The 25495-nt window shown below is 39.8% G+C and overlaps 1 protein-coding gene across 1 annotated transcript; it reads right to left on the bottom strand.

The window, feature by feature from the left end:
- Positions 1 to 1591: 1591 nt before the first annotated feature.
- On the bottom strand, positions 1592 to 25198 carry ap3d1 (adaptor related protein complex 3 subunit delta 1). Its single transcript, XM_044044178.1, has 33 exons — positions 24888 to 25198; positions 21290 to 21385; positions 20635 to 20715; positions 20283 to 20363; positions 20066 to 20173; positions 19420 to 19549; positions 18598 to 18737; positions 18232 to 18305; positions 18071 to 18120; positions 17760 to 17809; positions 17320 to 17368; positions 15628 to 15773; positions 15043 to 15191; positions 14704 to 14934; positions 14170 to 14401; positions 13937 to 14082; positions 13665 to 13806; positions 13284 to 13355; positions 13027 to 13102; positions 12554 to 12753; positions 12197 to 12270; positions 9724 to 9895; positions 9488 to 9631; positions 9048 to 9101; positions 7676 to 7783; positions 7257 to 7412; positions 6853 to 6900; positions 5851 to 6040; positions 5651 to 5739; positions 5235 to 5320; positions 4941 to 5062; positions 4671 to 4750; positions 1592 to 4360 (listed from the first exon to the last, which is right to left on the bottom strand). Exons 1-33 carry the CDS (start codon positions 24981 to 24983, stop codon positions 4265 to 4267), a joined length of 3768 nt encoding a protein of 1255 aa, XP_043900113.1. The 5' UTR covers positions 24984 to 25198; the 3' UTR covers positions 1592 to 4264.
- Between the last annotated feature and the right edge of the window lie 297 nt (positions 25199 to 25495).

Consider the following 25495-nt stretch of genomic DNA (forward strand, 5'->3'; position numbering starts at 1 on the left):
TTAGGAAATGGCCGCCTGGGCCTGGTTGGAACAAGGGCCTTTCTACATGGAGTTTGCATGTTCTCCCTGTATGTGTGTGGGTTTCCTCCTGGTTTTCCTGTTTCCTCCAACAGTCCAAAAACGTGCTAATTTGGTGTGTGAGTGTGAATATGAATGGTTGTTTTTCACTGTGATCCTGTGATGGACTGGTGACCTGTCTAGCTGGGATTGGCACCAGCGACCCTCATGTGGAGGTTAAATGGGTAGAAGATGGATGGTTAGTTATGGCCTTACTTTACAGAGTGCCAGAAAATTAGTGGAGTTTTTTTTAGAATCTCCTGTTTCATCATTTAGATGTCACCATTTCTTGCATGCTGGACCCTTACAATCCAGAGTGAATTTCTTGGTAATCTTATGAATCACTTCAATAATGTACACTTGTAGGCCACTTTATTAGGGTACACCTGTTCAAATACCTGTTTACACAAATATTTAATCACTCAATCAAATGGCAGCCAGCCAATATATTTAGGCATGTGGGCATGGTCATGAAACACCTGCTGAAGTTAAAAGCAGAAATCATGAGGAGAAAAAGTTTTAATATACAGTGTGTGTGTCTCATTTCCCTCACCTACCCCAACATAAGAATCCAAGATGGCTGCCACTCATTAAAGCCAGTTACTGCTTTTACTGTTTTTCTGTTGTTTTCTTAGATTTTAAATCATCCTTATAATAGTACTGTAAAAAAACAAGTTATTTTTGTTGTTCTAATCACACCATTTCAAATACATTTAGCTTTCACACTTTTAATAAGTGTATTTATCATTAGCTATTTTTTACAAATTTACCTGAAGATAAACAGATTTAAAAAAAAAACTAAGTTTAAAGCTTAGTTAGTTTTAAGCTTAGTTGACATGGCTCTTAGTGTCTGGAGCATGACTTTGCAAGAATATATATGCTTATATAGTTTATGCTTTCCAGTGGAATTATTTTGAAAGTTCAGACAGGAACCTTTACCTTAATCACAGAGTTAGCTTAGCGGTGATCACGCTATGAGAAGTTAGTATGGCTTCTCTTTCGGGTGCGTCCTTATCAAAATGGGGCATTTTGTTGAAAACAACGTACTTATACATAAAACAACTAAACAAACACCCCTGTTTCTTGACCGCTGAACTCTATATAACACAGATACTCTCCGTCACTAAACGAGGTCTCTTTTACCGAGTTAGGCAATGCTTTCTGGGAAATGAAGGCCTAAGCGATACGACTGAATTTGCTGTATAGGTCAGTGTTTCCCAATCCTGGTCCTCAGGGAACACTGCCCTGCATGTTTTAGATGTTGTCCTGCTCCAACACACCTGATTCCGATGAACTGCTCGTTACCAGGCTTCTTCAGAGCTTGTTGAGGAGCTGACCATCTGAATCAGGTGTGTTGGAGCAAGGCAACATCTAAAACATGCAGGGCAGTGTTCCCTGAGGACCAGGGTTGGGAAACACTGGTATAAGTCACATGTAAATAACATACACAACACACGCATTGTCCTGTTCAGTTGTTGCTTTTTAAGTCATATACAATGAGAAGTGTTCACTTTAACACAAGAAGGACAACAGCAGCTTCTTACAGCTTTTATTTATGTTTTTTATTTTGGGTGGACTTTCTTTAAAGGGAATGTAGATAAATTATATTGCCCCCTTAAAACATACTACATTATACAGCTGGAGAACTGAGAATGGGAAAATGAAAAGAGGACCTTAAAAAAAAAGTCTTAAGAGTATATTTCACTCTCACAAGCCAAACGTGGTAAAATAACTCACTTCAACCAAAAGAGAATTAGGACAGAATGGGTTGTCTCTCAGTACACTGCTTCACATGACCTTTTATATTCAAATTATTCGGAGCCCCAGCCCTGTGTGTTATGATGGCAAATGCAACCCCCTTTCTCAACTGTGTTTAATAATTTAAAACATTGAACATCACTTTTTTAAAATGTCTGATCTTAGAATAGATTATAATGTAACACCACCAGGAATAGAGAAAGCTCGAGTAAACTTAGTTAAAAAAAAACATAAACAAACAAAAAAAAGAAGAGAAAAGGACAAGATGGAATGACACATTTTGTTGTTTGTGTAAGCATGTCCATGGAACAAAAAGGAAAACAAAAAGTGTACATTCCAAATCATGCAATATACAAATTTTAATCAAATATTATGCACAGGAAAATACTCAAAATAGGACAATGTATGATTTGGGATGTGTCATTTCTTTCTTCAGTTCCACCAAGGTCATTTTCAGGAACAGGAAAATACATATACTCATTTCCCATCGACTACTGATAGAGCTGATTCCCTCTGTATTCATACTCTACAACTGGGCAGAGCATCTTGTGGAATGGCTGATCTGACCATCAGGTCACCGACATCATTATCATGTGTTGTTATCTACAATAGCAGACAGATGTGTAGGGGTATTAACAGTTTATATAAACAGAGACGCCAGTTTAGATCTTGCTACTACTAGGTTAACTGGACTAGATAGTGACATAAATGATGCAAACTAAACAATCAAGTGCCTCTGAGAGTGAATTCTAAGAGGAAGCCACTTCTTTTCTAAAGAAATGGCCTTACATGTCCATCTTAACAAGTCGATGCACAAAACATTGTCAAGGCAGTTGTTGAAGGGAAAAGAATCACTGGGGAATAACACCGACCTGTGTGTAGCAACTGTGAGCAAACATCAGTGGCACAGTTGCAAACGTTTCACATGATTTCAAATGAAGACAAACAAAACTACTGCTGTTGACAGACAAATGAAGCCACAGTGACTAATTGAGAAGAACCTACAACCACTGACCACTTCACAGTCTCTGCTTACAGAGAACTGCAGCAACCTGATATACAGAGCAGCAGGTTTTAAAAATGCAGAAAGGTTCATAGTGTAAATAGTCCATTATTTAGTTAGTCATTATTTGACTTTTTCAGAGAAATGAGAGGACAGAAATGCAACGCAAGCAGCTCTTTTCTTCATGGCAAATAATAATCTGACCATGTGATGCCACTAAAAAGGGCAGTCAGCACCATAGAGGCTTCATAATAATACAATAGTTCTTCTCTACAATTACAATATAACATCTTCTATTTAACTAACAACTCCAGATTTCAGATGAAGAGGAGGCAATGACCTTACAGCAAACTGTCCTGTACTAAAGCATATATTTCACATTACAACACTAATCTGTTTCCAGTTTCAAATTCATCATTGATTTGTTGGAACTTCATGTGGTGGTGGGAAGGGTGGGGATAAAGCGCAACTTAGCACAGTTGGATCAGGGATCAAATTTACTGGTGAGGGAACTGGGGCTTTATCAGACTCACAGAGTGCTGGAGTAGGTCAGACTGCATGACTAAGGCACAGAGCAAAACCACTGATCCGCTGTACAAATCTTCTGTAGTACCAATGAATCTGTTACACTCATAGTCGCTGATCAGTTCTGAGCCTTGCCAAAAGGAAATTAAGGCAACAGCTCTGATACTAGACAAAGACCTATGCCTTACATGTAGCTTTGGTTTCATTGCTGCTCTACCCTCACTGCAGTCACCCAGTGTCTCCTCTAGGCTCGCTGGCAAAGGTGGGTGAAAAGAGCAGAATCCCAATTTCTCCAGCTAGTACCAGTCTGAGAAAGATTCAGTCACAATTGTTTAATGAGCAGGAAGAAGGGGGTGAGGCAAAGGCGCAGACAGGCTTTCAACAAAAAAAAGGACAAAAACAACAAACAAAAGACAAAAACTTCAAAACAGTAAAAACACAATTCAACCATCAACAGAGAAAAGTCCAGTTGTCAACATTACATAACACGACTGTCATAGACCAAGTTGCCACTAGAGTGGAGGGCAAAGAGGTACACAGGATAGAGCAGAAAATGCAGGGCATCCAGGACCAGGAGCACGGTACAGGGTCAGAGTCTGGGTGGAAAAGGGAAACCATATGAAGTTGAAAACCAGGAAGTAAAATCAAAGTGCACTGCAGAAAAAAGGGGACATGTACTCTGCAAAACAACATCAAGTGTCGGAGAATAACAACAGAGCTCAGAGTGCTCGGGAACAACAGCGTTTGGGACACTGAAGTAGAGGGCAAGGGAAATAAATCTTGGAAATTTCAGGACTAATAACACAGCAATGGAAGTGCCAGCAGCAGTATGTTTGTAATATGATTATGTTGTGTTTCAGCGAAGGGGGGAGGTGGGGCTTATATGGCCGGGTTAGGGGCTTCTGGGGCTGTCGGACACAATCAGCACTGAGAGAAGGTCTGCTTGATCTCATCCAGCACATTCCCAAGCATCGTCGGCTCGTCACATTTAGCATCAATAGAAACTGTCTGACCAGACTGGGAGAGAGAGAGGCAGAAAGACAAAGTCAGGGTCACTGTTGAAAAATTCACATTTTATACTAACAAATACTGCAACTATAGTAAAAAGTATTTTATTATAAATATCAGCACCCATAAACTCTCACTGCTTTTGTGATGTAACAAAACTCACATCATGTAAACCATGAAAATATTATTCACATTTAAGTTGAGGAACGCTGCACAGGTATTTCACATTTTTGCAGCCACTATAAAAGACATTTTGATTTTTAAGGGTGTAAGGATTCTCTAGGTGTCTCGTAGAGATATATTCCACTGGCTCACTTACACTTTTGACCAGCAGACAGACATGATGACCCTGGATAGACCTGCTGTACATGGAGGAACAGGAGTCGATCCTCTCCACAACTGATCAAAGAAAACAACAGAAAAACAACTATTAGCAATGCTCAGAACAACTGTATGCACAACCATGTTTTTGTTTTGTTCTCCACTGCGACTTTCCAGAATAACACAAACATGATCCTACAGAAAAGAAAAGCATGAAGCATCGATTTTTCACAATTTAAGTCAGTGTGTGTCCTGGCGCATTATGTACCTGAGAAGTGGTGATGGAAGCAGATCCTGGCTAGAAGATGGTGGAAGGGCATGTTGACCCCCTCCAGTTTGAGAGAGCTTCCCTTCAGGTCACCGGACTCCAACAGCTTTGCATACGCATCACTAGCAAAACGAGAAAAAGTACAAATCAGCATTTGATTTCTTCTTGACCAGATTGTCATTATATTCCGTGATATGGCATGTTCCCCACAGGATAAATCATGTTTTTTAAGGAAAACAAAAATAATCAGCAAACAATCAGTGATCTAGTGCTGAAAAAAGAAAAATCACCAACCTGTAGCAAGGGGTAGTGATTAGGTAGGAGGTGCAGGTAAAGTGCAGTTTAAAGTCCAGTTTCTCATGAGTAGAAGATTCCTCGTTCTGCAGGAACAGAGCAACAAACACTCACTATTATAATATTATGTTTCCCTTTTGGCATTCTCTTCCGTAGAGAGACCTGGGTGAAAATGACACTGGAGCCGAAAAGGATTTCTAGTCTGGCAAAAGTAAACATCTCGAGCTGCATCCATACTGCTAAGCTTACAAAATGGGAATAATTGTATTCAAGGTCCAAAGTCCAAACTTTCTGATTTATATTTGACATAAACGGCAGCAAACAGTAAAGCTTATGTGGAAATGGAAATTGTTTGAAAAAGACATTAGGGAAGCTATGAGTGGTTGAAAAATACATACCAAAATTCCCATACTAACCTTTACTATGAAGGTTAATGTGCCCTTCAGTTTCTGTGGCATCACAATGCTCTGCACGGTGAAGACAAATCGCGCCTCATTGGAGACACCTGGAAGATAATAAAAGCTAAAGTTAGGTAATCAAACTAAACTAAAACAACTGATTTGGAAATCCTCTCACTGTATTTAAAAAAAAATGCAGTCTGCTGATAATCACTGACCAGGTGGAAGTTGGAAGGGAACAGTGAGGCCATCGTGTGGACCTGACCCCTCTGGTCTCTGAAGCTTGGAGTTGAGAGAGTCCAGGACATTGAACTCCATTGATTTGAGGAAGCTATCACACTTGTTTTCAAATATGACAGACACCACGACCTGACTGCCGTCCTGCAGGTTCCCCTGGATGTCATAAACCTTGAAGGGTGGGGAAAAACAGAAAAGGTTCTTTATTTAATAACTTATTTGCAGGTGGCTATTTCTTCCTCCTTGTTTTGTTAGAGAAGAACACAACACCTTATCAACCCAACACCAAGACACACATCACTGTTCTCAAGAAACAAGTCTGAGAACAAGGAGGCAGTATTTTTTTTTAATACTAATAACGAGATCGCTTGAGAGGCAAGTTTGTAAAGAGCAACAAGAATACAGAGAAACACATCTACGGAAGAGCTTTAATAATATTCTGTCACTGACAGAACTTAAACCAATACCTGATCAGCGTCTTCCATCATCTTTGAAAAAAAAGGGAGAGAAATCAGAGATCTGCACGGTTTTTAACAGCTTCTTCTGACTAACTTGTACATTCATATACATAATTAATACACAAATATTTGCTCAGCATTGACAGATGCTGATGGATGATTCAGATAATTTTTAACTGACTGCAACATTTTTGATTTATTGTTTATACATTTACTATACTTTTAGTGCAAAAATATGGATATGCAAGTCCACTGAACACAAACATCACAACTAGCAGGTCAAAGGTTTCTCCTTTACTTCAGCCAAACGAAAGGGTTTGTTGACATCTAGCAAGTGAACTCATTTCCAGTGTGAACCTCATCATTCTTTAATAATGTAAAGTAAATGATAGATACAAGCAAAACCAGGCAGATGAAGAATGAACGAGTATCTGGTGGAAACACTAAACATTCTGATCCCATTTTTAATAATAACAGTAATAACATTTTAATGCCTAGAGCAAAATGAGGCCAGTCATCACTCACCATTTTGATGTAGGAGTTCTCAGCCAACAGGCAGTAATTGGACATGGACTGGAAGGAGACAAGAGCTCAGGTTAGAACAGGAATTCTCTGTCACTCAGTATGCCAACTAAGCAACGCAACATGCTTCAACATGGCTGATGTATAATGAGTAAGGCAGAGTGTGTGTGTCTTTAAGGTGTATGTGTGTGTACACCAGAAGACATCAAGAGAGATTCTGAAATAATTGTACAGGCTACATGCAGCTTTAATTTGTTAAGCCCTTATTTTTCTTTGAACTGCAAAATTAAAATCAAGATAAGAGTAGAGAGAGATCCCAGAATGGCACTTTACTTGCTAAATTAATTTAAAACATTGTAATTTCTTGGTTTTAGGAGGCCAATTAAACACAGATGAAAAATACTGACCGGCAAAGGCTCCTCCTCCTCCACAGTGCCATTCTGCACGGACTCTTCTCCTCCTCCATCACTGTGGCGATGATGGTGATGATGCCTCTTCTTCTTTTTCTTCTCCTTCTCTTCCTTCTCCTTTTTCTGCTTCTTCTTCTTATGCTTGGAGGACTTCTTAACATTGAAAGCACAGAAGGAGAAAGATTGAGATGATTTATGACACATTTTGGACATTGAAAATTGACTTTGTTACTGGTACAACTATTCCTCAAGAGACCACACTAGAACTGGCAGGCCTCTGTAAATAATTTGCACAGACTTGTGAAAAGAACAAGAGCTGGCTGCCAGTGTGCTGCATCCTGTCAGGTCACAATGAACTGGGATCTCTAGCACCAAAGCCAAGTTTCTACTTTGTCATGTCATCAGCGGTGACTCACAGTCTCCTCCATCTCAGTGTCTTTGGGCTCATCGGGCTCCGAGTCCTGTGCTGCTCCTGAGACCACCTCAGCCACAGGGGCTTCTGCTGCTGCTACTGTTGCTGCTTCCTGTTTACACAGACACACACACAAGCAAACAACAAGGCCTAAGCAAGAGCAACCATAGCATGCAATACTAACAGGAGTATGTGCCACTTCTGTTTTGATAGAGGTGAGTAAAGTTAGTGACTTCTCTCAACCATGAAAGCTATTCATGTTCATAAATTGATATCGTTTAACCAGAAATGTTGCATGTAGGCAAACAAATTAAACCAAAATGAGTTGATTAATTAACTATTATTAACTATTACATGTATGATTACATTAACCAACATACAAGCGGATACCCGCCATATTAAAAGAGCCTGATGTGCATTAGAGATGACCTACAAGTGCGCTTCTGTGAGCTGTCTATGTCAAACACTCATGTTATTATAGCATGTAGAAACAAGTCTTCCACAAAGACATGTTGTGATGTGTTTAAGATCATGGATCTGACCATTTCTTTTCCAGTTAGTGGCATTCTTAACAGTCTTTCTGGGTGCACTACTATATTTAATGGCAGACTACTACAATAAACTGTTGATTAGTGGAAAAGGTAAAGTTCCGTGACTAGATACTGTATTGTCTGGGTGTGTTTGCATGCGTGTGGAATAAAATCTAGATTCAGTGTTTCATACAGACTATATTTGAAGGGTAATTTCACATAATGTCATAATGTCAATTCATGTCCAATTTATCGGGTCATGTCCTAGACCAGTGTTTCTATTTATACGCATCAGTTTTGACAAATCAAACTGTGAGTAAAACAAAGAACAATCCAATGTGCGGCTACAGACGAAGCAGTGGCACACACAGGGTAACATGGTGGCGACGGGAACAATTGGAACTGACCCCAGGTCAGGCTCCAGTGAAGCTCAGGCAACCTGCATTCACTTATCACCACCATCAACAACACAACAACCACTTTGACTTCAAGACCGAAACGACATCCAGCGAGCAAAACAACGGCTGAGGAAGAGAACCGCAGACATTGTGAGACCAACACACAAACACAAACACACAGACACACACACTGTTAAACAGAGGAAGGCTGGAGAATGGAAGAGGAAAGTGTTATGTGACCTTTGAGAGAGGAAGCAGTGTCAAAAAAAACAAGTGTGAGGAAGATTAGGACCAGACAAAAAAATAAATCACTGATCCACATCGGGAGGCAATAGAGAGAGAGATTGCGTGAAAAAAAGCAACATATGACAGACCAATAATTCATGGAGTGAATAAGGGGTGTGTTAACTGAGGAGATGAGGGGGAGGGGAAGGGGAGGGGACTCCACCTGGGTGTTAGAGGGCACTGGAGCATTTGAGAGCCAGAAATCCAGATCCGAAACCTAGAAGAGGAAGGGAAGGAGAGGAATGCGCAGAGGTGAGAGGGGTGAGGGCCAAACAGGTTCTTATTACTACAACTAACGACAGTGGATACAAAGATTACACAGCTCTATTTCATGATTACAAGAGACCCAGCACAGCAGTCACTTATGAGGCAACTGATACTTGATCATTGAAGCTGATCGAGAGACTGGTAAGATGAGAATGATCAACGTCTGAATGTAACCTTCCACCAAAAACCGTGGACTTTGTGATATTCTAAAAGTATGAATTTTAGAACACTAGAACATTTGATTTAACATTTCTGAGATACTAGGATATTAGGATATTCAATTCCTAATATTCAGGTAGAACACAGGGTTGCAACAACTTTTTTACAAGGGCATACCTCAGCACTGGTGGATGTGGGCAGCTCTGCCACTTGACTGATTCCTTCAGATTGGACCACAGGCTCATGAACCTCACCCCTGAGAAGATCTTCCTCCTTCTCCTCATGTTTGTGTTTTTTCTTCTTCTTCTCATCTTTGCTCTTCTAAAAATATCAGGAGAATAAATTCAGCTCGGTATCACACTATGGTGGAGAAATAACCTTAATATGAAGTTGTTTTAATAAGACAAACCCACCTTCCTCTCCTTGTCTTTATCCTTCTTCTTGTCATCCCTCTTATCTTTGCCACTCTTCTTCTTGGGCTGCTGTGTGGCCACAGTCTCTGCATCTCCATCTTCTCCAGGACTCTTTGCTGCCTCTACTGCACGATGTGACCTGACTGGCAGTTTCTCGCTGTCTGCGAGAGGCCTGGACAAACAGAAGAGTACAGGTACATTTGAACCTTTCTAGGATGAGTACTCTTGGATGAAAAGAGTAGGCGCTTTATGGAGTTGGTGGCATCATCTGGAAAATACTTAAACCTGAATAATAACTTGTTAGGAAAGGTGAAAAGGACTTGCAGGGTGCAGCAACCCACTGAATACAGGCATGTATTCTGCTCTGAGTAACAGCTTTATACAAAATGATGAGCTTAGCCATTCATTTGAGAGTTGGAGCTGGAAGCATTAGACATTCGCACACAGCTAGAAAGCAAACTAAACATTTTTTGACCCAAGCCTGGCCCTTGTAAGAAATGACCAAATCCACTACAGCCCCCTAGTGGCTATTCTCTGTAAAACACCCCTGTGCTCTCATTAGCTTTGTCTGTTTAACGCTGTAATATACTGTAATATACTGCACACACAGAAAACACAGCCTTCAGTAAACAAAACAGAAACTCTCTCAGTGTGTTAGTATGTGTGTCTGTGCACAAACAATACCAATTTAAAAAAGGTACCCAACATAAAAAGCTTACAGTCATATATTTGGAATAGACCAAAAACACCTGGAGTTATCAATACTGAAGCTGATTTTCCATGAAAGACTCAGGGTGCACAGTACACAGTGTACAGTACATACAGTTTACTGTTCAGTGAGGGACAGCCTCCAACAGTCGTTTCCAAATATCCATCATCACCAAGTCTAAAACTGACTTTTAACCGAATACTATCAGAATTATTTTCAATTATTTCTATTTTAGTATTGGTTTCAGGGCACGTGTGTGACATTTCTATCAAGGGGCAGCCTAAGGGTTAAACAGCTGGTGAGAATTAGGAGGTATGGTTTATATAAAAAAACTCAATGGAGGAAGATCAGGGAAACAATCATACAGCGTAAAGCCTGATTTATACTCCATTGACAAAAACGCATTGTGCAATGTTTTCAATTCATGCTTCCGTGAAATGTTTCAATCATCTCCATGTAACCACACACGTCTACATCTTTCAGGAGCCAGTTTGTTTCCATGCCTGTGCTACTTTTTCTTCATTTTGATAATGGATGGATTTGACGATGTTGCTATAATTGCGGACGAAGGCTGTTCATTTATTCATTGTCTAATGCTTTATCCTCGAAATGAGGGTCACAGGGGCCGCTGGAGCCAAACCCAGCTGTGAATTTACGCAATGGGAGCAAATGATGTGGTCAGTGGGTCAGTTGAAACAATCATGTGAGCAACAAAAGAGTTATATTTTTTTGGTTCAATAGTTGAAGATGAAACTAATATACTAAATATAAATGGAGATGTGAGTACTAATCACAGTGCACTACAAAGCACTATGGAAGCGCGACATGTACATTTCTGGTGTGCCACATATTAAGAAGTGTTGTGCGATGAAGTATAAATCAGGCTTAACCATTAGGAAAGGCTTCCTAAAAGCATGTTGACACTGATTTTCTTTACCGAGAAAAACAAATGATAAAATACTTTAAAGGAGCCAATTCCATGTGGGCAGATAGTGAAAGATAATGTCCTGAGAAGATCAGCAGCAGTCATTCAAAATTTTCTTTTCACTTTAAGATCACACGATCTCCTTTAGAAGGCAAATAAATGATTAAAAAGCTTCTAGGGAACAACTGCTGGTATTGTCAGGTTTATACAAGTAAAACTATTGTATAAAAGTATGCTGTTAGTATGCAATGTCAAATGCTAGAATTTAACAATAGGTATTTGAAATAGAAGTAGAAGAAGTGCAAAAAGAGGAAGAAGGTACAGCAAACTCCAAAAGAGTGAATATATGACAACTATATTAGCAAGATAACTATTTGAAGAAAGAGAGAGAGAAAAAAAACACAGAGGCAAGCCAGGTACATGTTGGAGTCCAGGTCCTGTGGTTGGGGAACTACTCACCTACGCCCCGCCATTTCCCCCAGACTGCCCACACAGAGGCAGTAATGGGTGTGTGTGTAGGCATAGAAAAGAGGAAGCAGAAAGCAGAATGCCATGAGGAGGAGTCAGCACGAGGGAAAGGACCAAGTCACAGTGGATGTGACGCTTTCACCAGGAAAGTCAAGACATACTCAAACACATAAACGCTCAAACACCTACATTCATACAAGCGTCAGTGCTCCTAAGATTTGGAATGATAATCAAAGTTTAGATGACTGACTGATTCACTGGCATAGACATGTAAATGATGAGTTAATGCATTCACTAATTTCAAATGTAAACAAAGGTCAACAGATGTGTAGATTTAGGATCTTCGTGTCGTGAACATAGTGATAACTCACTTGTCCAAGTCGATGTCCAGTGCTTTGTGAGGGTCGTTGGGGTCTTTGTCGTCATCGTCACTGGGTAAGGCATTCTAAAGCAAGAAGGTTTATCCATTACCACAACATGCAAAGCAAACGGCTGAGAAACGGATTTATACTCTGAGAAACCAAGTGATGAATAAAAAAACATGATATTTAACTCTGACTAAGATAATTTTCCATAATTTCTCAAACTGAGATTACCAAGAGTAAAAGGAAAATTAACATTAAGAGAAGATTATAAATCAATTTAGGAAAACTGATATATTTTGACATTTTCTAATAAAAATCCTTATAAACTATAAACTTATGTTATGCAGCTGCAGTTCAGTGTACCTCTGGCATCTCCTCAGTAACTATGTCAACCATGTGTGCAGGCGTAATGTCCTCCTCACTCTCCGGGCCAGAGTCATGTTTCTTCCCTCGTCCACTGCGCTTTTCTTTCCTCTTCTTCTTTTCCTTCTTCTTCTTCTCTGCTCTCTCTTTCTGCCGGCGCTCCTCCTCCAGCTTGACGTACTGGTCGGACATAGGCAGACCTGGCGGGACACGAGAAAGGAACAGGTGTACTACAAAAAAGAGACACTGATGACAAATATGTGATTTATTATTTTTTAAGTATTCAAATTAAAAAAAGTATAATTGCACAGAATTAACACATAAGGAAGAAAACAGTATTACAAGCCCCAAAGAATTCAGGAGCGGCATGTTATTACAGCAGAAATTCTAGAGCACTTGCAGACAAACAAATCAATTCTACATAAGCTAAAGAACCATAAATGTGACATAAGTACCTTGATGTTGAGTCTCACCTGGAACCTTGAGAGGAACACTGAGGTCAATCTGCACAACTGGGATGTGCTCCACTCCAGGAGTGTCCTGGTAAACCTGCACAGAAAAAGCAAATGCTAAAAACACACCATTTAAAAGTGTTTACAATCCATTTTATAGTGTCTAACAACACTTTTTTCTTCGATATATCACAATTACAGAAGAGGGTTTGAAACAGAAACAGGATTAAATGATGACGTGGACTCTATGAAAATGCCTTGTGATGATGTAAACAAACCTTCTGAGAGGACGGGGAAGCCTTGATGTAGAATGGGTTGTTGGCTTGCTCCTGCTTTCTGGCTTCTCTCCTCTAGGAGTAGCAAGGACAAGTATAACAAGAATTAAATCAGTGAAGAAAATCTGATTTACTTTAATAGGATTTATAAAGCTTGTATTGTTTGCTTTAAAGCTAAAATTTAAAAGATTACAGCTGCATTTACCATAATTTTGTGTGGTCAGATAAACTGACATTTACAAATGAATAATTCAAGCAGTTGAAACAACTAAATTTAAAAAGTTTTTGAATATTTAAAATCAGTAAATTCATTTTAATTTCAGTAATTAAACTGTGAAATATTAATAAAACAAACATCCTCATTGAAGTCATCGACCAGCTTACCCTTGCCAGCTCCTTCTCGTCCACCTCTATGTGACGGGGACGCGAGTGTTTGGTCTCCTCCTTAGTAAAAATAGCCTTGGGCTGCTCGTCCTCAGACTCGCTCTCAGAGGGAGGCTCGTTGATCCAGGCGTCCAGGTCCAGACTGTAGAAAGAGTTACACAATGCTTTCAAAAGCCTCACATTAGGTAAACAAGATTTAAAATGCAGTCATATTTGACTTCGTGACATTGCAGTTTCATAATACATGATCCTCTCGTACAGCGCTAACGTACCCTTCAGGAACAGGCACTTTCTTCTGTGCCTTGGGGGCTACAGGGTTGAGTTCTCCAGCAAACAGCGCACTCACTTCCTCTGCTACTTCCACATCCTTCTGCTGCAACTTCTGGATGTACTTGACAAGCTGCAGAATGCATGATGCCTGTGGACATGACAGCATATTTAAGTTGACATATCTATTACGGTTTGGGCATCACAACACAAGATGCTTCTCAAACCTGTGGCTTACCCTCTCTTGCACCTCCAGGTTGGCGCTCTGGACAAACAGTGGTAGCCTCTCAATCATCAGCTGGCTGGTTTCCTGTGCAGCCGTGCTGTCAGTGTTGCCCTCCTGGCTCTTCAGCACAGTGGCAAAGAGCTTGGCTGCATTCTGCACATACACTGCCTGAATGTGGCCTGGTAGTGTGGCCACCTTTGGCCGTAGCATGGCCTCCAGTGTCTGCATTGGATTCTCTAGGTGTCTAAAAAGAGAAGAGGTTCTTTTACTCACAACTTCATCAATTTATTTATTTGGACTAAAGTCAATGAAATACCATGAATCCAGCCCTTTTGAAAATTCAATTGGTTTGTTTCTTTTATCAAGTATCAAAAGATACCACATGTTGGTTTTACAATCAGAGTAAAGAAAACCCTTTACTTTTGAGTACATTTTGGCTGTCAATGGAAGTAGACACTGGTGTGGGAAGTTGATCAAAAAAGCCAGTCGAGTGGCTTGTAAACCAGTGTCAATACGGATGAATCCCACTAAGAGAAATAAACATACTCTGAGAACTCCCCACAGATCCAAGCTGCGGCATACGAAACTTCACAGATGCCGTTTCGCTGCATGTTGCCAGTCAGCAGGTGGGCATTGTCCAGCAGAGTGGCCATCTGGGCAACAGCAAAGGCTCGGATAGCTTTCACCCGAATAGCAACATCCAGCATCTGAGAGGCGATGAGATGACCGTGCCGTGTGCCCTCTAATCGGGTCAGCTCCACCAAGATACTGATGTACCTGTCAGGCAGATAAGTAGGTGCTGTTCACTTGAATGTACCAAAGTGGAGAATGACATCAGACAAGACGTTGAGGAGCAACAAAAGACGAAGCTGGTAAGAGACTGACCATTCAAAGTTGGTGATGTATTGGTAGTTGCTTTGACTGCAGATGTCGATGATCTTGGTGAGAAGTTCGTCTCTGTAGGTGGTTCCCTCTGCTTTGTCCACATGAAGCATTAGCTTCTTCACAATCTCCATCAAGTTCTTTTTGGATACCTGAACAGACAACAGTTCAACAATGACCAATCAATATTCACTATGATATTATATTTACACAGAATGACACCTGTAGTTGAAAATCAAAAAAGATACTAATAATCAATTCTCAACAACAACCATCAATTGATAATTAAGGAAACACCACAAGTAGAATAGTTGAACAGTAACTACTTGTTTTTTACTACTTTGAGCTGGAATCTGTGTCACTGCCTAATTAACCTGGTTCATTGCATTCTACACATTAAGGCAGCTTGGAAAATCACGCAGCAGTTAAAGAACTCATTACCAGTCTTGCTTAGAATAAAGATAATTACTCAAAGCACTGTTAGGTTGCTTAAACCAACAAAAATAATCTAGTTTGAAATTGATTAATTTATATTACTCAACAATTAAACATACAATTAGTGATGAAAAAAAAAATCTGTTTCCATACCATCCCATAGAGCAGGTCAAGAGCTCTGAGGCGAATGGATTCATCCTTGTCGTCCAGACACTGGAGGATGAGGTCTTTATGAGACTGCACCGACTTGGGATGGGTCTTCAGGATCTTTGACATGGCCAGCAGGCCCAAGTACTTCACTGCAAAAGCATGCACACACACATACAGTCAAGTTCTCTAGAGACTAAGTTCAAATATGTCTACTTCTAGCTTCTATCACTACACAATATTAGAACGGAGTCAATACATTCCTTTATTTAAGATCCTACCATTTATAAACATTACATACTGACCTCAACCATCTACCCTGCAGTTATAAAACAAATTAAATATCTCATCTTCCAGAGGTCAAAGACCTTTGTTGACATTTTAGCCTCTCACTAAAGTACAAGTAAATACACCATAAATATTGCACTGTTGTGTTATTTAAATAATCTAAACAAATTACATTAGTAAAATAAAAAAAATGTATTATTAAATGGACAGGATCTTAAAACACAAAGCAATGGAAAGGACATACAAACACATACACATGGGACAACACACACACATGCTGGAAACAGTAGTTTTGTTTTGCTTTGCTTTATCCTCTATCATATTCCTGGCAGATTTCCTCCTCACCAAATAGATTTTTAAAAAATTCAGAAAGCTGCTGAATCACAACAATCTGTTGATCGTTTAGTCTGGCAGAGACAAATGCCTCTCAGATTGCTGGATCAATAAATGTATGTCTGGCACTGACCTTGTGGTGTGGTGAGGCTGGTCACTGCAGTAAATATATTGAATATGTTACATGGGATGTGGCACTAGAATTGCCTCTGAATCTACCTTGGCTACGAAAAAACTGATGCGAGCAACTACACTGTGTGCAACATTGTATCAGTAACACAATTGCTCGGTGAAATGCAAGGGGGGGAAAGAGAAACGTTGTTTAATACCTTGCCACCATCATTCCATTCCTTGCCAGGATTTTTGTTGTCGATTGAAAAACTTTGAATACAAGGGCACTTCTGTGCACACAATCAATGCAAATAATTATTTAAGTATGTGTTGTTTTCGGCAACATAATGCAACAAAACACTGAATTAATCATTTAAGTCTATAATGCATCTAATGCATCAGCTGAATTTCAGCCACCTTAATGTCAAATAGATTTTATATAGTATTTATAAATAAGTAAGTTTTTAATTCATCTTATTGACTTTATCAGTTCAAATCCAGTGTTTTGCAAAGTGTTAAAATGGATAAAGACATAAAAAAAAAAACACTGGTTCTCAGCCTGCTCTATTAACACCAGAGGTCTAAAATCTATTTCAAACATAAGACAATCTACACGTCTATAAGGGATAAAGATAACTCGAATCCCAGCACCAGTTAGGAGTGGGCAAGGGGAAGTATCCAGAAACTTGTTGTTTGATAATACTATAGTGGCAGCTATTACCACTATTGCATTGAGGCAACAAACTGGGCGCAAGCTCTTCACTTCCTGTCACCAGTGGCTTATCTATAAGTACAACTTAAGTTAACCTGAAGCCCAAGCAGGCCATCTAACTGAGGGTTAATGTTCGAGTTATCCAACGTCAGGGCATCTACGTTACTGTCGTCTAAAAGGGTGGACTGTTCCATCGTCAGAAACACACAGACAATGAGAAAATGACACACTGCAGGCATTGACAGAGGGCTCACAGTTCTGGTCCGAGTCTTCTATCAGGATTCGTAGTTTCTGCACACAGAGCTGAGGGAGAGTAATGGAGGGGGTGGAGCAGGAGAAAAACAAGAGAGGGGGAGGAACAGAGCCATTAACACCAGTGAACCTTTCCACACCAGTTTCAGTCATGTCATACAAGCAAAATTCGTATTGAATGAATTGCATGTGATTTAGTATTCAATAGTACAAGTATATGTTTTTAAGCATTTATTGGAAACATACATACAGCTCTGCTAGCCTGTTTGACATTTACTTTCTACACAGACTCACTATATACTATGTTAGGACAGTCATACATGAGAATAAGAAAAAAAAAACGGATGAAAACATGCAGTGATTAAACTGGAGTGGAAAGGATTAAAATAAGCATTTAACCACAAAAAAAGTGGAGACAGGGGAGTGGACCTGAGAGGCTTACCTGGATACTAGCACTGTGGTTAGGCATCCCAGACGACAACGAAATCAACACTGTAATGAGGGGGAAAAAACAACAAATTACTTCGGAACATGTACGAGGGAAAACAAACGTTCAAGGTGGACAATTCTTCTTAGAAGTAGCCTGCTAAATCTATCGAGCGTGAATTCTCAAGTTAAATTGTTTAAGGCATTAAGTAAGACTGATGTTGTCATCATATATTTATTTCTTATTCTTGTACATCAAAGTAAATAAATAAATAATTTGCATTTAAATGTCTATGTGCTTTACCACTGCTGATAGACAGTACTGACCTGCAATCACAGTGTTGACACATTCATACAGCAGAGACATGGCAGAGGTACTGTGAGTTGAGAAATGAAGAGAGTACAGATTATTATTATTGTTGTTTTCATCACATCAGATTTTTATGATATCTGTGGAAACATAGTATAGTTGAGGGACTTAATCTCACCTGTGGATTAGGTTTGTCAGGGGTTCTATCAGCTTCTTTCCTAACCGTGGCTCAAGTGGTGTGAGCGCACCAAACTGTTAAAAAAAACGAAGAAAAAAAACAGTGTGTTATTGCACATATACACTAAATAATAGAAATAATCAACAAACTAATTTGGACTACTATTACTATATACCATTTTTGCACTTTATCAAACTCAAAGAAGGCAACAAATGCAAATAAATGCATGGAAATGGTAAAAACAGTCATTTGCTCTGAGACCAGAAAAACAATACATTCCCCTTCTCTTTTATTTATGTGATTTATTCCTATTTCTTTGGTGCAGTATTGTCAGTAACACCAAGGCACTACGTCCTGTGGACTAACCAGCTTGATGATCTTGATGAGAACCCAGTTATTTGTAGAAGAGGTCATGAGCTTGAAGAAGAGAGGGGCGAGGGACAGGTAGTTCTTGGGATTTCTGCGTGCCAGCTCACAGATGACATTCACTGCTGCTGACTGGACACCTTGAGAGAAGGGAAACATTGACACAAAAGTCAGAAACCAATTAAACTGAAAATAAATATTTATGGAGACATAGTTACTTTTTTTGTAGTGTTAAAATGCATAGTGTTAGGTTGGATCAAGTGTGGCAAAAACTATAGATTTCCATATTCGTTCATAAAACTGCCCTTGCACCAATACCATAAATATCATTAAATACATTCGTCTAATCTTATTAGCCAATATTTACTATTACCTTTACCGTCTACTGCTGTGACACTCTAAATTTCCCCACTGTGGGTCTAATAAGAGATTATTTTTTCTTAAAGATCAAACACAAAAAAAAAGAAAAATGACTCAATAAATTAGCAGTAGATATGTTAGACACTAGAGACACTTGTAGCAAACAAAAATAGTTCTGTTAACTGTTGTGTTCCCAGACAACCCTGACAGAATCACAAATGCCTTCCTTAATCTCATATTCTTTGTTGCTGAATAATTCAGAGGGTTCAGGTGACAGAGAATGCCAAATGCCAACAGTACCAGCAGTGTCTATGCTTAATCTAGTCTAAAAGAAAAGAAAAATGATAAAACCAAAAGCAGACGCCACTGCCAACAACTGACTAAATGTTTTTCTTCATAGCAGTAAACTGTGGGGGAAAATGTTGGGATTATTAATGGAGAATATGATGTGTTTCCATTTACCTGGGTCTGGATCCTCAAGTTTCTCCTTAAGCCTGGGAAAAGCTGGGCGAAGGGACTCTGGGTACTTGAGAAACACCTTGTACATGATCAAGACTGCTTTCTTTCTGATGTAGGGTTTAGTGTGGGACATCTAGAGAAAACAGCAAAAACCATAAAGACAGTTTGTTCAATATGTAGCTGGAAAGAAATCCAACAAAAGTAAGCTCTGAGAGTAATTTCTTGACAAACACGCGTTTCCATCAGCCGGTTTGTAAACACATTTTGATTTGCACATAAAAACACCTAAATGAAAACATTGATAATTGTGTCTTGAAATAGACACAATTACATTTTTTAGGTTTGAGGGAGGTTGACGTATTGATAAAAAGGGAAGATGAATGACAGACATCAAGAAATCACTTGAGCCAAACCCTCCCTCCCGCATCCACATTTAGCAGTACTGGAAAAGTAGCAGAAATGGCAGACACAGTGGGCGAGAGGAGGAATGTGTTGACTGATGAAGAAAACACAGCATTCCTCCTCTTTGTGCAGATGGAAGCAGCATCGGAACGCCACCATATATTACACCAAGACGGAACGGCAGAAGATAGAAACACACAGAAGTGTGCGTTTCCTTATTTCAGTGGGAACCTAGCTCATGACTCACCAGTGTCATGATGTCATTGGCCAGGTCCCGAGCTAAGTCGGGGGTCACAAAACAGGAGAGGCCAGTGAGGGCAACACCTGTGTCATACTGGTTGGGGCTGCTGAGGTCCTGTGCGTGAGAAGCAATAAAAACAGAAAGTTCAAAAGAAAGGGTGGGTTGCTTGGGGGATTATTAACAGTCCAGAGATGCACGTACACAGACCAAGAGTGCAACTGACCTTTCGGATCTGATTGGTTGTCAGCATGATCACATCAGTGCTCTCATGAAAGCACTGAGAAGCTGCCAGATAACCGATCCTCTGCAGGAGACAAAGCAACCACAGAGAATCACATATAGTGCTGTGTTGCATTTTAAATTGTATAACTACATAGTGTGCATTTTAAGTAAGCTTGCATGTTCCATGTAGATTTACCTGTACAGAACAAATAATGTATTTTCTGTGGCTATTGCTAAGGTCAAGCATTTACAATGTTGTGGATGTCTTTAGTCTTGGACAACATGCTTATTGCATATCTACACTTAATTGTGTCTTCTGAGCAATTGTCTGCCTAATTATATTGCAGATGTACCTTGTACGTAAACTTGGAGGAGCTCATGACTTCAACGATGTTGAAAGCGGCCCAGCTGACATCATAGCCCAGCATCTGAAGCTGTAACACAGAAAACAGAGGAGACAGGGAGAGGGATGTGGGTGAATAATAGTAGAATAGATGGGCTGTAAGCTGTTCCTGTGGTGCACAGAGACCCAACGATTTGAGCTGCAATCTCTCAAACAGAGCAACAATGTTAAATGCAGGCCTAAGCTATAAATAGAAATGGTACTTTCATTTAAACACTGTTCTTATTAAGTGCATGCTGCTGGCAAAAGCGGCTCCGTTGTGACTACTCATCAGCTGCAAAAATAGAATATTCACAAGAAGGTCTGTAATTTCTATAAATGTGTGAGGTGGTTTCTAAACAGTGAATTTTTTAGGCCTCAATGACGGCTTATACCCAGACAATGGGCTTTGATTCACCATAATGCAGTTTGAACTGAATAAGGTTCATGTGGTTCCCACGTATTACACTGATATATGCAATGTTTATTAATTAAAAGAAAGGATGGGTTTGCAGTGAGAACAACCATGAACAGACAGGCTGCAAATTCGCCAGTGTCTGTACATCAAGCAGAAATGTCGGCCAGAAAGACTCAGTGAATCAACAGAGGGTGTTGAGAGGTCTTACATAGGTGAGCTTGCACACAGCATTGGCTTTGACAGCGATGTTGTCCTGCTTGAGCTCCTGTTTGATCTCATCGATGCATGTGGAGATATATTTGGCCTGCAGGGAAACAAATGAGAAGACAAACAGACACCAAAATCAGTTTAGGTGAAGTGAAATCCTAATTTGTCCTAATTTGTGTCTCTGGCTATATGAAGCAAAAATATATGCAGCAGTATTTCTTAGTATGCTTCTAACATCAGCTGAAAATAGTCTTCAGCACTTCAAGTTATCATGAAACTCAAGCCTCTGGTTATGGGATTTAAAATTATGCCAAGACTTAAATTCATGATTCATGTTCTGCTAAAAGCACTGAATGAAGTCATATTTGACATGTGGCTCTGGCTTGTAGACCACAAACACTTCCTCATCTCAAAACCATTATTGAAAAACATTAAACATTGTCTCGGTTTGACATTATGAATTTCCTAATAGATAGCTGGAGAATGTCACAGGTTCAAAATACATTAATGTTTATGCATTTTACAAATGCACTCTGAATGATACCACACATAATGACTTTGACATTTCTTCCTCAGATTTATTAAATGCTTCTGTTTTCTGCCCATAGAAGGAGTTTAAAACCACAACCAAATGATTTCTTCAACTTTGGCTCACAAGCAAAAAATAAATATACAACCTATTCCAATCCAATTTTACAAAAATATAATTAGACTGAGGAGAAAATGTTGAATCTCTCTTTATATATACACACTTTGGCTTAACATGACTTTAATCTCTATAATAAACAACAGTGAAAGTAGGAGGTACATGTTATCTTAACAGCAGAGGAGATGCTCAGTGAAACCTCTAGACAAGGCAATCACTTGACCATTGTTGAGAGGAACCACCTTGTTTGACAAACATGCACATATGTATGGCTGTGAGTGTGTGCTGGTCATGTGTGTGGAGTCATGAGACAGCACAGTGATTGGGGGGGCAGAGCTCTGGTCACGTGATCATCTCACTCTCTTCTTCAATGACCAATTCAGAACCCAGTGAAATATCTGAAATAGTTGCCACAGCTCCAGTACAGACAACCTTTTCACCAGTGTGGCAAGCTGGCTAGTTAGCTTTAACACTTACCTTTTTTAAACTAACAGAAATTACAAACAGATGCAAACTTGAAATAAAACTTGTGCAACGACAGACAAGACACACACACACACACACCTCACACCTTGTTTCAAAATGCTTGCTGTCTCAAAGACGTGGGAGAGCGAGTGAATGAATGAATTGTGCAAAGACTCAGCAGCGCACACACGTGAAAATCAAACAGTGTGTATGAGAAACGGTGGGCAGACTGGGAATATGTCAACACATGTTCAGGTGGAAATATACAGTACAACAAACACACACACACAAAGGTTTGCACAGCTATCCTTTTAAGGACTCTGCATGGACTTCCATTCATTGGAAGACACACACACACACACACACACACACACACACACACACACACACACACAGAGTAAATTAATATTTTAGTAAACTGGCCAGTGTTGACAGGGGAAACTGCCACCTTATCTAGGCTGCCCAGTTTGAGTTACCACAGGCAAACAACTTATACCATATAATGAATTAAGGGATCAAGCTATGATAGTATGGAATCTATTATCTCCTCCAACACAAATGTCCTCATTACGATGATTTTGGGAAATACTAGTTGGGTCTGCTAGATTATCCTCTGTGTGTAAATTGCTTCCCTACCAACATGGTAAGCAGCTGCAGGACAAATCTGCCACAGAATTAAAACTTCAACCAAAAGCTACCCTCAGGTTAGGCATGCTACTCCTACATTTCACACCTGACCTACAGCTTGAACCAGGTGCACACAGCTCTGCAGCTCTGTGCAACAGCTTGTTACTACCAGACAGAACACATTTTTTCAGGAACAGGAACACAAGACAAAGCCAGTGTAGAGGTTTTTTTTCTGGTTTTGCTTATAAAAAGGGTGGTAAAAAAAAAAAGATGCAAACAGTGCCCTGTAATGGCACATCCCACCCTACTCCAGTCATGTTATAGGTTTGTTTTTTCACTCTAATCAGTACTCTAGTAGTATTTATTTGGAGGCACTGCCATGATATCTACACTTAATTAATTCATTAATTAATGTTTGATTAAACACTACTGCCTTGGATTTATCAGTGGACACATCTGTACAGTCCGACTCATTTAAAACAATTTCCTTCTCTCGAAAATGCATGATATCAGTGTGTATTTGAATAAAGGGTGGTGAAGCCCAGATGTGATCATATGCAGTCAACGGAATGCATCAAGGACATATTGTGCTGTGCAGTGAAGACGTATAATAACACCAGGTCTGAACAGAACCATGGCTGACTTCATCTTTGTGTTCATTTTATATGATTCTCTATATCATGGTAAGATGCATTTCAACACAAACATCCAAAGTAAGTAAGGGATGATAAGATAAGATCACAATCACAACTACTTTATGTGTGTTTCACAATTCAGCCATAATTGTAAAAAATATGCTTTAATAAAGCATTGTAAATTAAGAATCTTAAATAAGAGCAGAATAAATCATTAAGGTGCGAGAATGACTGGAAAGATATAGGATCCCCCTTGTAGCACTTCAACATAAATAAAAAGAAAACATATTGGTGTCAGGTCTGGTGTCAAGTCAGTGACATAAAATATTAACTATTTCCTCTATTCACAATTATTTCGATAACAAAAATTTAGCACAATAGGGATGCACGATATTATCGGCACAACATCAGTATCAGCAGATATTGGCTTTAAAATGTATAATCAGCAAACACGCCAAGATCCGCTGATATGACTAATGCCTAAAATAGCAGGTTTGAAAAAGCTACTACCTCCTTGACTTCTATGCCAGCGCGACATTAGTATGAAAATGATTGTGATTATTTCACCAAAAGCAGTGATTAAATGACATCTGCAGTTGGGCAAAAAGAAATACGTATATATCGGTATCAGCCCAAGCAAAAAGTATCATGCATCCCATACTGGCAACTTATTGCCAGTGCTACTCATCGAAATAACATCGTGTATCTACCCATCCATTCTGCGGTCAGGTGACACGTTCAGTTCAAATTAAAGACAAATGTCAAGATCAAACATCGATACGGTTATCAGCATTGATGTTGACAGCAGAACCCTCAGGTGTGAAGCAGGACTGTGATAAAACTATCGAGTTGTTTCCTCTGACTGGCTCTCAGCTAGCTAGACTAGTTGTCATTAAAAACCTTACAAGAGCATTGCCTCTTAAACCTGGCATGCAATTCTACTATAAAGTTGGCAACCATACACACGTCACAACCATGGTCATAAGCTGTTATTTCGTGATTTAGTCATTTGCGGAGCTCAACTAGCAGCTAAAAAGACTATTTTGGGTAGCTGCTAGCTAGCAGGCGAAATGACAGAGCGGACGCTAATGTTAGCAGAGCAGCAGCCGTAAGCAGCGGCGTTAGCTGAATGAAAAATGATAACGGTGACGTTTGCTCTGACATACAAACGTTACCGAATGTGACGTTAAATATGTTCCAAGTGACAGCGACAGTCATCGGTTTACCTCATCTTCCTTGTGATTCCGAATGCCACGTACTAAATCCTGGAGGTTTTTATCGAACATCCGATCGATGCTCCCTTTGACAATCTTCAGAGCCATGTCTCTCCGTGACTTATGCCGCTCCTGTCCTGCGGGGCCAAGCGCCTTGCAGAGTTCTAGTGGGTGCCGAACGACCCGCGAGACTGTCTCTCATCCAACCGGCTACCGTGCGTGCAGGAGCCGTCGTTGTTTACCAAGCCCAGGCAGATGAAGTTGAGGCCAGATGGGGCGTCCCGTGCTGTGCCGAGAGTCTGGCAATGGATCACTGTAGGAAATGGCTGACAAAATGGCGTCTGAAGTCAGCTGACTTGAGTATTATACGAGATCTTATATGGGAATCAGGGTAATTAAAGGTCTAGTCCCCCCTCACTCAGATGACTAAACCGATGTATGCAACTGAACATTTAAAAAAAAAAAATAAATGGAAACCTCATGCACTTGATACAATTTCAAAGTCATTACAAATCATCTAGGTAGGTGGAGCAGCATACTATTCCCACACAACCAGAAACATATAAATAATAATCTGAATAGTTCAGCTGTTGTTGGAAAAGCAAAGTGAAGCAGGTTTT

This window comes from Solea senegalensis, linkage group LG14, assembly GCF_019176455.1.
Source record: "Solea senegalensis isolate Sse05_10M linkage group LG14, IFAPA_SoseM_1, whole genome shotgun sequence".
Classification (NCBI taxonomy): Eukaryota; Metazoa; Chordata; class Actinopteri; order Pleuronectiformes; family Soleidae; genus Solea; species Solea senegalensis.

Excerpts from the sequence above, each read along its gene's own strand:
- ap3d1 (XM_044044178.1), bottom strand. The coding sequence starts at position 24,983 with ATGGCTCTGAAGATTGTCAAAGGGAGCATCGATCGGATGTTCGATAAA. Across the intron at positions 18,121-18,231 it reads CTGACAAACCTAATCCACAG|TACCTCTGCCATGTCTCTGC; the intron begins GTGAGATTAAGT and ends CTCAACTCACAG. Across the intron at positions 14,083-14,169 it reads ACCTGGAGGTGCAAGAGAGG|GCATCATGCATTCTGCAGCT; the intron begins GTAAGCCACAGG and ends TCATGTCCACAG.